Below are 16,125 nucleotides of genomic sequence, written 5' to 3'. Positions count from 1 at the left end.
TTACTATGTTTAGGAACTGTATCAATTTAGGATCTACTTTGTATGTTTCCAATATTTGTAGTAACCATGAGTGGAGTACACTATCAAAAGCTTTTTGGTATTTAATGTATGCGTAGTGTTGCGACCTTTGTTTAGTTTAGCTTGATATGTCACCTCTGCATCTATTATCAGTTGCTCTTTACATCCTCGTGCTCCTTTGCAGCAGCCTTTTTGATCGTCATTTATAATTTTGTTCTGTGTTGTATGTGTCATTAATTTCTGTGTAATGACTGAAGTTAATATTTTGTATATTGTTGGTAGGCATGTTATGTGGCGATATTTTGCTGGGTTTGCTGTGTCTGCTTGATCTTTAGGTTTCAGATAAGTTATACCTTGTGTAAGTGTATCAGGGACTGTGCTTGGGTCTGCAATGTAACTGTTAAATAATTTAGTTAGATGTGAATGTGTTGAGGTGAACTTCTTTAGCCAGAAATTTGCTATTTTATCTTTTCCAGGGGCTTTCCAATTGTGCGTAGAATTAATTGCTCAGGTGACTTCATGTTGCAAAATTATCACTTCAGGCATTTGTGGTATCATCTTGTATGTATCTGTTTCTGCTTGTATCCACTGTGCATGTCTGTTATGTTGTACCGGGTTTGACCATATGTTGCTCCAGAAGTGTTCCATGTCTGTTATGTTTGGTGGATTGTCTATTTTAATGTGTGTGTTATCTATTGTCTGTTAAAATTTCTTTTGGTTAGTACTGAATGTTTGGTTTTGTTTCCTTCTATTTTCACTTTTTTTGTACCTTCTAAGTCGTTTGGCCAATGCTTGTAATTTCTGCTTCTTTTCGTCTAATTGCTGTATCGCTTCTTGTTGTGAGATTTTACCTAACCTTTTTCGTTTTTTGTCTGATATTTCATTTCTTATAAATTGTGTTAGCTGTCCGATGTCTTTTCTCAGATTTTCTATTTTGATTTGTAGCCTGTGTTGCCATGCTGGTTTTGTGGGTTTCTTCTGTGTGTTGGTTGGTTCTGATCTCTGCCTAGTGTGTATATTTAGTGCAGTGAGTGCTCCTATATAAACCAGTAGTTGTAACTCTTCCATAGTTGTATTTTCATTTATTTTGTTGTGTATGATTGTGTTGATAGTTGTTATTGTTGTTTCGACTTGTGGGTTATTTGGCGGTCTATGCAAGAATTGTCTAATGTCTGTATTTGTGTCTTTATATTCTACATATGTCAACTGAAATTTTTCTTCTATATCTAACATGTGTGTCACTTAGTGTTCTATTTGTGCTTGTTCTGGTGGCTGTCTTAAGATTTCGTTTTCCTCTGATTGTTTAATTGATGCATGTTGTTCTTTGTTTGTTTGCTCTGTGATGTTTGAGTCCAATACTGTATTTTCTTCTTCTTCTGATTGCACATTATTATGTTCCAGTATTTGTTGTACTTGTTGTTTGATGTTTTCTAATTCTGACAGGGGTATCCTGTTATTTTTGATTACTACACAGATCTGATCAGCTAGTTGTTGTTCTGTTAAAAATTTTAATTCTGGGTATTTGGTAATAAATGTTGTGTATACTTGTGATCTGTATCCAGTTGTGTTGGTTCCTAAGTTTGTTGCTTGGTAATAACAGAACATGAGGTGTCGGTTAACTTCATCTGACCATCTCATCATCTGTCTTTGTTTTCCTTCTAGAGTGGTTGCAGGAAGCATATCCTGCAAAACACCTCTACTTGGATTTAAATTATTTTCCGTGTGGCTAGCAGTGATGTTACCATTGTGGACGGGCATAGGGTTCAAGCGTCGTCCCCGACCATGACAGCGCTTGTCCGAGGCTTCATTAGTTCTGTCCTGAACCAACTAATCACACTAAAAGGGGGGTTAGCCCTATTAGTGGTTTGTTCTTTTCGTCGCCTTTTACGACTGGCAGAACATACCGGAGGCCTATTCTTTTCCCGGGCCTCCACGGGTTTATTATTATTATTATTATTATTATTATTATTATTATTATTCCAGTATGAAAGCTAGAGGATTATGTGATGTACAATAAAGGATATCTTCAGAGTTTTGTTTCGCTCCTATCAAATTCATTATCTGATAATGGGCTCTTTCCTGCTCGTCAGACAAAGTTGTTCCATTCTTCTTAAGGTTTTCTGCAAGGCAAACTCTTCAGTCGCGAATTTTCTTCCTAGATTCCTTCATGTTTTCTGTTACCACATCTATACATGTATACTTTAAATTTTATCCGAATACATGTTGGTACACTTTTCAATTTCTGTATTTGCTCTTCGCTTCTTCAGTATAAAAATTGGAGAGAAATTCCAACTTATGTAAGACACCATTTGATTTGTTTTATTTTACCCAAACATGTATGAGCACTTTCTGTGCTGCCCTCAGTAAAGTTTTATTTATTTTCTTTCTTATTACATGTTAACATCTTGTGACGGTTATATGAGTTTTAGGGTTAAAGTTATTTACATGTATGACAGTGCGATAATTTTTTCAGCATGGCTGAGTTGTACAACACATAATGCCTCAACTCAGTGACACATGTCTTTAACTGTATATGAAAACTAACGCAAAATTTGACGCATAATTATCGCTCCTATATAAAAGTAAATAATTTTACAATACAAACTCACATAATCTCTAGAAGACGTTAACATTTAATCACATTTTTCTGAAAGGAAAAAATAAGTACATAATAATCCACTGAAGATAGCACAGAATGGGCTGAAATATGTTTGGATAAAATAAAACTAATCAAAAGCTATCTTACGTAAAGCGGAATTTCTCTTAGATTTCTCTTAGCAAGTAAGGGAAGTATAAGAAGCTACAGCAACCGAAAGATGTTTCTTCAGTATAACTGGGGGCCAAAACATGTTGGTTGCTATTCGTCCTGTCTTTTGGATTTCTGTGATGTCGCGCATTGTCTTTAAAATGAGTGAAAAAATAGCACTTAGAGCCCGAAGTCCCCACCTGGGAAAGCTCGGCCACTGAATTGAAAGTTTTTTCAGCTGACGCCACATTGGGCTACTTGCATGTCGATGATGAGGACGACAAAACACCCAGTCCCCCGGCGGAGAAAATCTCCGACCCTGCCGGGAATCGAACCCATGCCCGCTGCATGGCAGTCAGATGCGCTGACCACTCACCTACGGAGGGAAGTATAAAATGAGTGATTCAGCTCTATAAACACACCTTCGTTTCATGACGTATGATGTAGTGCCTCAGTTTGGTGTATTTTGCGAAGCATTTCTTTTTATACAGTAGTGTGCAAATTAATATAATTGGGACAAGCTCATAACTTAATAACGAACTGAAGTTGGATAGTTGTAACCAATTTTATCCACCCAACTGTTGGACTCTTGGCAGACAATTCTTACCTTGAATGTGAACAACAATTGTAGGTCCCTCCAGTTCAGTTGAGTTCTTGTATGTGTGGCAACAGCGTGTGTTAATTCTGTATTCTCGGGAGGACAACTCTGCGTTAAAATGGAAATTCCACCTAAGAAGCGGGCAAAAATGGCTGCTCTTCATATACACAAATCTATGACAATAAGAGACATTACCTCTGTTGTTGGTGTGGGAAAACCTAGTGTTTCAAGACTTATTAGGGCACATCGTGGTTACTGCCTCATTGTCTCCCAAGACAAAGGGCAGATGTGGAAGAAAACGAAACACGACCTCCTAGAACTAGCAAATCTCAACTTAGAAACAGCTGAATTCATCCTCTCAAGGCAAGGACCTTCAGACAGATTTATTGGCTACTATGGGCGGAAGACACGAAATCCAATAAACAAAAATTGTTAACACCTGTCATGAAGAAAAAACGGTTGCCATTGGCCAAAATACATAAATCTTTGACCTCGAATGACTAGATAGGTGTAATTTCAGTGCTGAGTCACATTTTAGTGATTAAGGGTACAGAACAACGGCTGTCAGGCGAAGCATCCTTGAGGCAGTGAAAGCCGAGCGTGTTGAACAGACTGTAAAATACCCCCGCAAAAATGTTTTGGGGTTTCTTCACTGCAAGCGGCCCTGGGGCACATGTTCCAGTCGATGATATGACGAATACAACCAAATACATGGAAATCCTAGGCGCAAGATTGTATGATTCCCACAGACATTTGCAGATGGTGGAAGAACATTTCAACATGATCTGACCCTGTGCCACTCTTCTAAAGCAGTCAAGACGTTCATGCAAGAAAACAACTTTAATGAGCTTCAGTGGCCTGATAATTCACCGGACTTCTTAAATCCCATTGAAAATTTGTGGACTGCTGTGAGAATGCATCTTGGTAAAATGTTCAACTAAACAATGCGTGTTAGTAAATGTGATAAATGGGTTCTTTCATAACGAGGACCTACGAAACATTTTCTCTAGCCTGGTCGAATCTACGCCACAACGTGTTCAGAAAAACATTAAAGCAAAAGGAGGACGCATTAGTTATTAATTTTCAGTAAGTTGTTAACAGCATAGTAATAAATGTGCACAGTTAAAGTTTAATCGTCTAGTTCAAATTAATCTCCACATTACTGTAGATGGTCTTTTGTAAGCTTGAAGGTTGCTTGCATTTTGTGACAACGAATTTCGTAAGCTGTCTTTCCCAGCTTCCTGAATGGTTTCGACTAAATGTCTCAACTGAGAAAATTCCTCGATTTTCGCAATTTTAAGGTTTTAGAATTGTGGGTGCCAGATTGTTGCTAGCCGTGTATTGGAGCGCTACTCTTTCTGCTGTTTCTTCAAGAATTTCTATTTTTATTTGTTTTGTTGTGTGTCCTGACATAGAATCGCCGGGTCCTCTGCAACAGCTAAGGTGGCTATGGTCCTCTGCAACAGCTAGGGTGCCTATCCTAATAGTGGTTCATCCAAATTTGACAGGTTAATTTTAAGCTCGAATTTTTGCTTCGGTCAATCTTCGATTACTTTTTCTACGACACAGTAGAAAAGTAATGGAGTGTGTCCATCACCTTGTCTGACTGCTGCTTTAACTTCAAAACGTTCCGATATTTCTTCCCTGAATTTTATCATATTCGCTGCATAATATCCTATTAACACAACAGATTGCTGCTATTAATGGCAGCTGATGTTATACAATAATAATTTTATTACTTATAATATATCACAGAAAAAACTGCACAAGTCGCCATAAGCACATACATCCATTCACTAGACATCATATTACTTCAAATGTTGACATAAGCAAAAACGTTTTTTGCGGTGTCTATTGCTACACATATACACTCCTGGAAATTGAAATAAGAACACCGTGAATTCATTGTCCCAGGAAGGGGAAACTCTATTGACACATTTCTGGGGTCAGATACATCACATGATCACACTGACAGAACCACAGGCACATAGACACAGGCAACAGAGCATGCACAATGTCGGCACTAGTACAGTGTATATCCACCTTTCGCAGCAATGCAGGCTGCTATTCTCCCATGGAGACGATCGTAGAGATGCTGGATGTAGTCCTGTGGAACGGCTTGCCATGCCATTTCCACCTGGCGCCTCAGTTGGACCAGCGTTCGTGCTGGACGTGCAGACCGCGTGAGACGACGCTTCATCCAGTCCCAAACATGCTCAATGGGGGACAGATCCGGAGATCTTGCTGGCCAGGGTAGTTGACTTACACCTTCTGGAGCACGTTGGGTGGCACGGGATACATGCGGACGTGCATTGTCCTGTTGGAACAGCAAGTTCCCTTGCCGGTCTAGGAATGGTAGAACGATGGGTTCGATGACGGTTTGGATGTACCGTGCACTATTCAGTGTCCCCTCGACGATCACCAGTGGTGTACGGCCAGTGTAGGAGATCGCTCCCCACACCATGATGCCGGGTGTTGGCCCTGTGTGCCTCGGTCGTATGCAGTCCTGATTGTGGCGCTCACCTGCACGGCGCCAAACACGCATACGACCATCATTGGCACCAAGGCTGAAGCGACTCTCATCGCTGAAGACGACACGTCTCCATTCGTCCCTCCATTCACGCCTGTCGCCACACCACTGGAGGCGGGCTGCACGATGTTGGGGCGTGAGCGGAAGACGGCCTTACGGTGTGCGGGACCGTAGCCCAGCTTCATGGAGACGGTTGCGAATGGTCCTCGCCGATACCCCAGGAGCAACAGTGTCCCTAATTTGCTGGGAAGTGGCGGTGCGGTCCCCTACGGCACTGCGTAGGATCCTACGGTCTTGGCGTGCATCCGTGCGTCGCTGCGGTCCGGTCCCAGGTCGACGGGCACGTGCACCTTCCGCCGACCACTGGCGACAACATCGATGTACTGTGGAGACCTCACGCCCCACGTGTTGAGCAATCCGGCGGTACGTCCACCCGGCCTCCCGCATGCCCACTATACGCCCTCGCTCAAAGTCCGTCAACTGCACATACGGTTCACGTCCACGCTGTCGCGGCATGCTACCAGTTTTAAAGACTGCGATGGAGCTCCGTATGCCACGGCAAACTGGCTGACACTGACGGCAGCGGTGCACAAATGCTGCGCAGCTAGCGCCATTCGACGGCCAACACCGCGGTTCCTGGTGTGTCCGCTGTGCCGTGCGTGTGATCATTGCTTGTACAGCTCTCTCGCAGTGTCCGGAGCAAGTATGGTGGGTTTGACACACCGGTGTCAATGTGTTCTTTTTTCCATTTCCAGGAGTGTAGTTTAAGGTATTGATAGTGACAAACAAACTGTAATACTAATAAGTAGATTTTAACTACCTTTTAACAATTAGTATGATGCGAGGAATTACTGCTAAAATGTCATTAACATTTAAATGTAGGTAATCGAAATTGTTTATAGAAGCCGGCCGGTGTGGCCATGCGGTTCTAAGCGCTTCAGTCTGGAACCGCGTGACCGCTACGGTCGCAGGTTCGAATCCTGCCTCGGGCATGGATGTGTGTGATGTCCTTAGGTTAGTTAGGTTTAAGTAGTTCTAAGTTCTAGGGGACTGATGACCACAGATGTTAAGTCCCATAGTGCTCAGAGCCATTTGAACCATTTTTTTTTGTTTATAGAAAATTTTGGCATATCACACATAATTTTAATTTTTTTCTTATGTGTAATAGTATATTACAAGAAGTATGTCGGAAATTTAATTTAATTTAATTTAATTTAATTGTTATTATTATCAGACTGTGTTCAGATTCGTGTTACAGCATTCTTAAAAAGGTCTGATAAGTATTACAAACTATTTGACACCATGGATGCGCTAATCTTTAACTCCTACAACATAATACACAAATATGTTCATTTGCCGGTGTCTGTCTATGAATCAAAACGATGACTAGTTAAATACATTTGTGAGGTTACAGTGTGATCTGAACAGAGTTGTCTTCTGTATATTTTAAGCATTCGATAAGTAATATTAACGTCACATCATTTTTCATAAATAACAATTGTTTGCTGTAATATTTATGGAAATTATACTGAAATACCAGCCAGTATTTCGCAAAAACGATGTAAAATCAGCATCACTTCCACTTCCATTTACCTAGAACTGTCCACCTTAACACCAAACTAAATATTCTTGTCGACACGAATAAAAATAGTTGTTACTGTATGCGTTGGTATTTCTTTCTTTTTAGACATTTAATAATTTCTGTCTCGAGAGAACAGTGTTCAGTAAATATGAACGGTGATCTTTCCGTCCGAAAAAAAACCCTAGTGTACTGCTAGAGAAGAACTAGACACACATTAATCACATATGAGAATGTAGCCTTGCAGATCTCCAAAAACGTACACCTAGCTAACAACAGTGGCGTTCAGAACAACGACCCGCAAGGTTAGCCGAGGGCGCTAACGCGCTGCTTCCTGGACCCAGCCCCGGATCGAATCCGCCCGACGGATTAACGACGAGGGCCGGAGTGCTGGCCAGCCTGGATGTGGTTTTTAGGCGGTTTTCTACATTCCCCTAGGTGAATACTGCGCTGGACCCCACGTCCCGCCTCAGTTACACGGCTCGCAGACATCTGAACACTTTCGCACTATTCCATGGATTACACTAGTCGCAGACAGTTGGGGAACACTAATTCCTTCCCGGGGGGTACGGGGTAGCGGCCGGAAGGGCATCCAGCCACCCCTTCAACTAACATTGCCACATCCGATTATCCCTGCCGACCCTGCGTATCCGTGGGATAACCGACACAAGCAAAAGAAAAGAAAGAAAGAAAGTGCTGTTCATAACAATGTCCAAGAGTCACTATCGCCTACTAAAGATAGGTGATACCTGCGTAGTACTTGGAACATAAAGCTGGTTGAAACCAGAAGTGGCAATGAAACATAATTTTAAATTGAATACAGCCCAGAAAGGTAAGATAACCCTATTAGTGGCACCGTGGTTTTAAAAATGTTCAAATGTGTGTGAAATCTTATGGGACTTAACTGCTAAGGTCATCAGTCCCTAGGCTTACACACTACTTAACCTAAATTATCCTAAGAACAAACACACACACCCATGCCCGAGGGACGACTCGAACCTCCGCAGGGACGAGCCGCACAGTCCATGACTGCAGCGCCTTAGCCCGCTCGGCACCGTGTTTACAGCTATAAAAAGTGTCACGACTAGAGGGATACATACAGAAAGAATCTCAGCGAAGATAGGTGTAAAATGCGGGAATAAAATAGTAACTGACTGTTAATATTGGCTACCAATACCAACTCTGCAAACGACTGAATGTTTCTGAGAAAACTTCGAGAATGACGAGGTAAGGTCCTTGGTTTTGCAGCCGGCCGATGTGCCCGAGCGATTCTAGGCGCTTCAGTCCGGAACTGCGCTGCTGCTCCGGTCGCAGGTTCGAATCCTGCCTTGGGCATGGATGTGTCTGATGTCCTTAGGTTAGTTGGGTTTAAGTATTTCTAATTCTAGGGGATTGGTGACCTCAGATGCTAAGTCCCATAGTGCTTAGGGCCATTTGAATCATTTTTGATTTTGCAACAGATTAGGAAACGTATGCAGTTAGTAATGACGGTATAGACAAAGACTGGCATAATACTGCACTAAGCGTCATTTCCAAGATCTAGACAACTTACTCGTGATGGTAATACCTTTGAGCTTATGGAAACAAACATACTTCTACTTCTCTACTTAATTAATGTTAAGGAAGGCATCTCTGACAATAAGGCTCCTACAGTATAAAGGGTTACCGATTTTGAAAGTCACATTAAGGAAATAATAGAAACACCAGTTTGGCAGCAAACTGCAACCGGTCACACTATTTTTTAATTAATAATTTATCACACAAAATAAATTACACAAAAACAGCGTGGCTGGTTGTGATATCTTCCTTCACTGAGGTTTACAAGAAGGAATCGGCCATGTCCTTTCAAACTAATCATTCCAGTATTTCCCTTAAACAACTTCCGAACGGAAATTTCAACTTGCGTTAGAAGCATGCCACGAAAGCCGCCAAGCATATCGCAAATTTGAACGAAATCTAAGTATTGTTGGTAAAAGAAATCCGAAAAATTAAAAGTAACAATAAAATAAAAAGATTTGGAATCAAAATTCAAATGTCTTTAAGTTCTAAATAGTTTCGATCTTGGGCAAAATTTAGCTAAAGAATCAAATTCACATATAAAGTCGTTCATTATTGAAAATGGCACCAAAAGGGGAGACGGTTAGTTCCAGACAGAAAAACTAAATGTCTGAATGGTAATATTTTACCACACTGGCTGTTATTGGATAAAGTAAAAACCTCCTTTGTTTTGTTTCCGTTTCTGTACATTTTGGGCTGTAAAGTGATTTTCAAAAGTGCACCTAGAATACGTATCAGTGTAACATACTTCAGAAACAGCCACAGGCGACTTCACCTAGTGACGGACAGTGGGGTAAAATGTTATCATTGTGACACTTTGTGGTGACTGTGCGCCCTAGTATGATCTAAATTACAAAATTTTGACTTCAGTTTCCCCTTCAGATCGCGGAGTGGACAGAAAAAGGCACAGCTCGATAAAGATTTTAGAATAAGTATGGTATATAGTGATTTTAAAGAATTGTGAATTTGAAGGTGGACTAATGACTGGATGTCACCTGAGTAACAAAACCATCAGGGACATTTCAACGCTTCTAAAGCTGCCCAAGTCGACCAAGGCCTGCCAGACGTCATGTATTGATGGGAAGGTTGCTGTAGAAACTCGCACGAATCCAGCGGAAGGATTCACTCGTCAGTTCCCAAATGCTACCACGTGTTCAGCTAGCACAAAGACTGCGCGTAATATGGGCAAGCAGTTTCTCATAAGCCGCACATTACAGATGCTAAGAGACGATTGGTGTGAACAGCGACGCCATTGGACAGTGCATGATTGGAAACGAGTGATTTGGAGTGATGACCCATGCCACACTTCAATCCGATAGAAAGGTTTGGGTTTGGCGAATACCTAGACGTTACCAACCATAATGCGTAGTGCCAACCGTGAAGCACAGAGGTGGTGGTGTTACGTTACGGGGGTGTTATCCATGGTTAGGGTGTGGTCCTCTTGATGCACTTAAGAAAACGCTAAACATACACTATTGGCCATTAAAATTGCTACACCACGAAGATGACGTGCTACAGACGCGAAATTTAACCGACAGGAAGAAGATGCTGTGATATGCAAATGATTAGCTTTCCAGAGCATTCACACAAGGTTGGCGCCGGTGGCGACACCTACAACGTGCTGACATGAGGAAAGTTTCCTACCGACATCTCATACACAAACAGCAGTTGACCGGCGTTTCCTGGTGAAGGGTTGTTGTGATGCCTCGTGTAAGGAGGAGAAATGCGTACCATCACGTTTCTGACTTTGATAAAGGTGGGATTGTAGCCTATCGCGATTACGGTTTATCGTATCGAGACATTGCTGCTCGCGATGGTCGAGATCCAATGACTGTTAGCAGAATATGGAATCGGTGGGTTCAGGAGGGTAATACGGAACGCCGTGCTGGATACCAACGGCATCGTATCACTAGCAGTCGGCCGGCCGGAGTGGCCGAGCGATTCTAGGCGCTTCAGTCTGGAACCGCGCCACCGCTACGGTCGCAGGTTCGAATCCTGCCTCGGGCATGGATGTGTGTGATGTCCTTAGGTTAGTTAGGTTTAAGTAATTCTAAGTTCTAGGGGACTGATGACCTCAGCAGTTAAGTCCCACCCATAGTGCTCAGAACCATTTGAATCACTAGCAGTCGAGATGACAGGCATCTTACCCGCATGGCCGCAACGGATCGTGCAGCCACTTCTCGATCCCTGAGTCAACAGATGGGGACGTTTGCAAGACAACAACCATCTGCACGAACAGGTCGACGACGTTTGCAGCAGCATGGACTATCAGCTCGCAGACCATGGCTGCGGTTACCCTTGACGCTGCATCACAGGCAGGAGCGCCTGCGATGGTGTACTCAACGTCGAACCTGGGTGCACGAATGGCAAAAGGTCATTTTTTCGGATGAATCCAGGTTCTGTTTACAGCAACATGATGGTCGCATCCGTGTTTGAAGACATCGCGGTGAACGCACATTGGAAGCGTGTATTCGCCGATGCCATACAGGCGTATCACCCAGCGTGATGGTATGGGGTGCCATTGGTTAACGTCTCGGACACCTCTTGTTCGCATTGATGGCACTCTGAACAGTGGGCGTTACATTTCAGATGTGTTACGACCCGTGGCTCTACCCTTCATTCGATCCCTGCGAAACCGTACATTTGAGCAGGATAATGCACGACCGCATGTTGCAGGGTCTGTACGGGCCTTTCTGGATACAGAAAATGTTTGACTGCTGTCCTGGGCAGCACATTCTCTCACCAACTGAAAACTTCTCGTCAATGGTAGCCGAGCAACTGGCTCGTCACAATACGCCAGTCACTACTCTTGATGAACTGTGGTATCGTGTTGAAGCTGCATGGGCAGCTGTACCTGTACACGCCATCCAAGCTCTGTTTGACTCAATGCCCAGGCGTATCAAGGCCGTTATTACGGCCAGAGGTGGGTGTTCTGGGTACTGATTTCTCAGGATCTATGCACAAAAACTGCGTGAAAATGTAATCACATGTGAGTTCTAGTATAATATATTTGTCCAATGAATACCCGTTTATCAATTGCATTTCCTCTTGGTGTAGCAATTTTAAAGGCCAGTAGTGTATTTTACAGCATTCTGTGCTGCGTACAGTATAGGAAAAGCTGGGACACGATGACTATCAGAATGGCAATGCACCCTGTCATAAATCAGATCTATGAGGCAACAGTTTGTGGATAATAAATTCCTTAAATGGACTGGCCTGCCCAGAGTCCCGACCTGAACACGATGGAATACCTGTGGGATGAGTTAGCACGTCGATGTTGGTCCAGAACCCAGCGTTTAACAACACTGTCATATCTGGTTTCGGATCTTGGGAGAATGGGCTGCCACTCTTCCACAGACATTCCGACACCTCTTTTAAAGTGTACCCGGCAGAGTCGAAGCCGTCATAAAGTCGAAGGGTGCGCACACACCATATTAATATCCACAAATAGGTTTCCGGATAGTTTTGATAGTGTAAATGTTTCGTACTATTTAAACATCGCTTCTAAGGCTCACTGGAGATAATATGAACACTTTGCGGGACTATTCAAAAAACACAGTTTCGAAACTGGTACCAGAAGACTTTTATCTTTCAACAGGATAATGACGCGAATATCAGGGCAGTGACTGAGAAGGAATGGTTTCTTTAGAACGTCGAGTAATCGCTGAAAATCGATACACAATCATCACACATTAACTCGAACAAAACACCTGTGGGCAGTGATTGCTTAAGGCACCAGCAAGGTGAATTGTGTCCTAACATAAAGAAACACAAGAGCAAAAAGGATTGATCTCGCAAACAGAAACTTAAACTAATGCTGAGTCGTAATGGTCTTTACAAGAAAAGTTCACTCTCCACAATAATTATGCGCTGCACATGATGGTACCGATTCATTATTTTTACTACACAAAGTATTTGTTCTTACATTTCTATCTGACTTGCAAAAGGATTTGTAACATCTCAATACAACATACTATTTACTGTATCCTAAACAGCAGTCAAAGTGTGAGCAAGTTTCATAGATAAATGATGTAATTTCTGTTCGAAAGCACAAATCAAATTACACGGAAGTAGATAAATAACGATCAGCATGTGAGAAGACTTGTTCTCACTTCATATTAATTAACTGTATTTTCGGTATACGAAGGGACAAGAGCTAACTCATGCAGCAGATGTGCAGAAGCAAAAAGCAAACCCAAAATTTATATAATACACTGAGAAAGTCATGGGATAGCGATATCCACACATACAGAAGGCGGTAGTATCGCGTACACAAGGTATAAAAAGGCAGTGCATTGTTGGAGTTGTACTTTGTACTCAGATGATTCATGTGAAAAGGTTTCCGACGTGATTAAGGGCATACGACGGGAATTAACGGACTTTTAATAGTACTTGGAGCTGGACGCATGGGAAATTCCGTTTCGAAAATCGTTAGGGAATTCAGTATTCCGAGATCCACAGTGTCAAGAGAGTGCGGAGAATGCCACATTAACGGCATTACCACTCATCACAGACAGCGTAATGGCCGACAGAGAGCAGTGGCGTTTGCGTATAGTTGTCAGTGCTAACAATCGAGCAACACTGCGTGAAGTAACTACAGAAAACAATGTGAGACGTATACAACGAACGTATGTGTTAGGCCAATGCAGCGAAATTTGGCGTTAATAAGCTATGGCAGCAAGACGACCGCGGCAAGTGCCTTTGCTAACAGCACATCGTCTGTAGCGCCTCTACTGGGCTCGTGACCATATCTGTTGGACCCTACACGACTGGAAAACCGTGGCCTGGTCAGATGAGCCGCGATTTCAGTTGGTAAGACCTGATGGGAGGGTTCAAGTATGGCGCACACTCCACATAGCCATGGACCCAAGTTGTCAACATGGCACTGTGCGAGCTGGTGGTGGCTTCATAATGGTGTGGGCTGTCTTCTGGACTAAATGAACAGATCATTGACCGGAAATGGTTATGTTCGGCTACTTTGAGACCATTTCAGCCATACATCGATTTCCTGTTTCGAAACAACTAAGGAATATTTATGGATGACAATGCAACAGGTCACTGCGCCATAACAATTCACAATTGGTTTGAAGAAGATTCTGGACAATTCGAGCGAGTTATTTGGCCACCCACATCGCCCAACATGAACCCCATCGAACATTTATGGGACATAATTGAAGGGTCTGTTCATGCACAAAATCTTGCACCGGAAACACTTTCGCAATTATGGACGGCTATAGATGCAACATGGGTCAGTATTTCTGCAGGGAGTTCCCAACGACTTCTTGGGTTCTACGCTGGGCAATAGGTGCTCAGACACGATATTAGGAAGTATCCCATGACCGTTGCGCCTCAGTGTATAAGGATGGAGGGAGACTCGGGAAGAAAATTTCTGCTTCAACATCTTCTTCCTTCCAACAATTTTAAGACTTTTCGAAAAAGTAGTTGTGACAGAGTTGTTCAAACTCTCGATTAACTGTTCGATCGTCCTTGAGATACCTTCTATTGCTACAGCCTTCCCCTACGTTACCTTCCACTACAATCAGTTCGCCCAAAACGACGTCGAGGTATACCTAAAATTCTCACAACGCATGAAAATATTCTACAGCGAACGGTGAAAAAACACTACTACTGTGCAATAGTGTACTTGTGTTGCCTTTCAAATTGTGTAAGAACGCAGTAAATCTAAAAATGAGTAGGCTGTGATAACATTTGTGTGAAACGATTGTATCAGTTACGTGCAACGTTGTACTTCACTATTTCACAGGCTGAAATATCAGTTAATGTAGGGTAATTCATACAAAGAAGAAAACAGCAACCAGCCACTATTAATATTTATTTAGGTAAATAGCGCCGTTACCGGTTTCGAACTGGCAAGTTCATCATCAGACGGCTATAGATGCAACATGGGTCACTATTTCTCCAGGGGGCTTCCAACGACTTGTTGGGTTCTACGCTGGGCAATAGGTGGTCCGACACACAAATGTTATCACAGCCGTCTGATGATGAACTTGCCAGTTCGAAACCGGAAACGGCGCTATTTACCTAAATAAATAGCAGTATTAATAGTGGCTGTTTGCTGTCTTCTTCTTTGTAAGAATTAACCTACACTAATTGTACACAGCCACGGTCTCACCATGTCAGTTTTAGACAAAATAGCATGAAATATCAGTGTTTTACGGGGAAGAAAAGTTCTGAATGTTCGGGTGACGGTTTCTCTGCTATCTATAACATAATGTAGTGTCATGTCCAGTGGATCTACACTCAATAATAATAGTCGATTATTAATTCTAACAAGAGGGAAATAGTTGAAGAGCGTTCCACTTTCATATATCCGTATCTTGTCACAACGAAGACGGTATACATTTCCTAGATTTACAAGAGAAATCGTTCAGGTTTAACGGTAAATACTTAACTAGTTGAAATGAATAAGTCTCCTGAGCTGTTCTTAATATAAATGATGCTGTCGAATAACGACAATAACAAATATTACTTGTTCGTAACACCACGAACAATAGAATAGCACCACCCAACCCAAACACAGTGTCCCTGGAAATGGAAACAAAAGTCCTGGTATATAGGAGCGTACGTTCTTGCCAAGTGCTTGACCACACAGTTCAGTCACAGTGCAGAAGCTGAATGAATCCAACCCTATATTTTCACCTTGTGATCTCTGCGCAAATAAAGTCTCTGCATTTGTAATATCGAACTCGAAGTGTCGCAAATAGGTCTTTGGATCACTGTTAATTGTTTCCAGAAAATATAATTGTGATGGTAAAGCAACAGCAGCCAAACGTACCTGACGTCGCGAAACATCTTCCGGTGTCGGTGATTACGTCTTCCGGAATTACCGAGTTCTGCTGGCCATGCAATGAAACGTGTCGCAAAGGTCCTTTTAACAAACGAAGAGTCACGAAGTACAGATGCCTCTGCGTTTTAGCTCGGCGCTTCACAGCTTGCGACTCGGCTGTTGCATAACACTGGCGGACGAGCAGCACAGCGGAAGTGGGAAGGCGAGCACGTCAGCTCACGAACAGTAGCATCCGGGGAACCACGCGGCCCAGTTGACGGCGCTGACTGCGGCCGGTTTCTGCTTGCGA

At 42.7% G+C, this 16,125-nt stretch overlaps 1 protein-coding gene across 1 annotated transcript in view; it reads right to left on the bottom strand.

Moving 5' to 3' along the window:
- LOC126183346 (HEAT repeat-containing protein 5B) overlaps positions 1-15,909 on the bottom strand; it is a 268,954-nt gene extending 253,045 nt beyond the window's left edge. Inside the window, exon 1 of the mRNA XM_049925227.1 lies at positions 15,825-15,909. Within this exon, the coding sequence (XP_049781184.1) occupies positions 15,825-15,841 (17 nt within the window). The 5' untranslated portion in view covers positions 15,842-15,909. The remainder of the gene's footprint in view (positions 1-15,824) is intronic.
- Between the last annotated feature and the right edge of the window lie 216 nt (positions 15,910-16,125).

Source organism: Schistocerca cancellata, chromosome 4 (genome assembly GCF_023864275.1).
Source record: "Schistocerca cancellata isolate TAMUIC-IGC-003103 chromosome 4, iqSchCanc2.1, whole genome shotgun sequence".
Lineage (NCBI taxonomy): Eukaryota > Metazoa > Arthropoda > Insecta > Orthoptera > Acrididae > Schistocerca > Schistocerca cancellata.
This window is presented reverse-complemented; position numbering and strand designations above follow the sequence as displayed.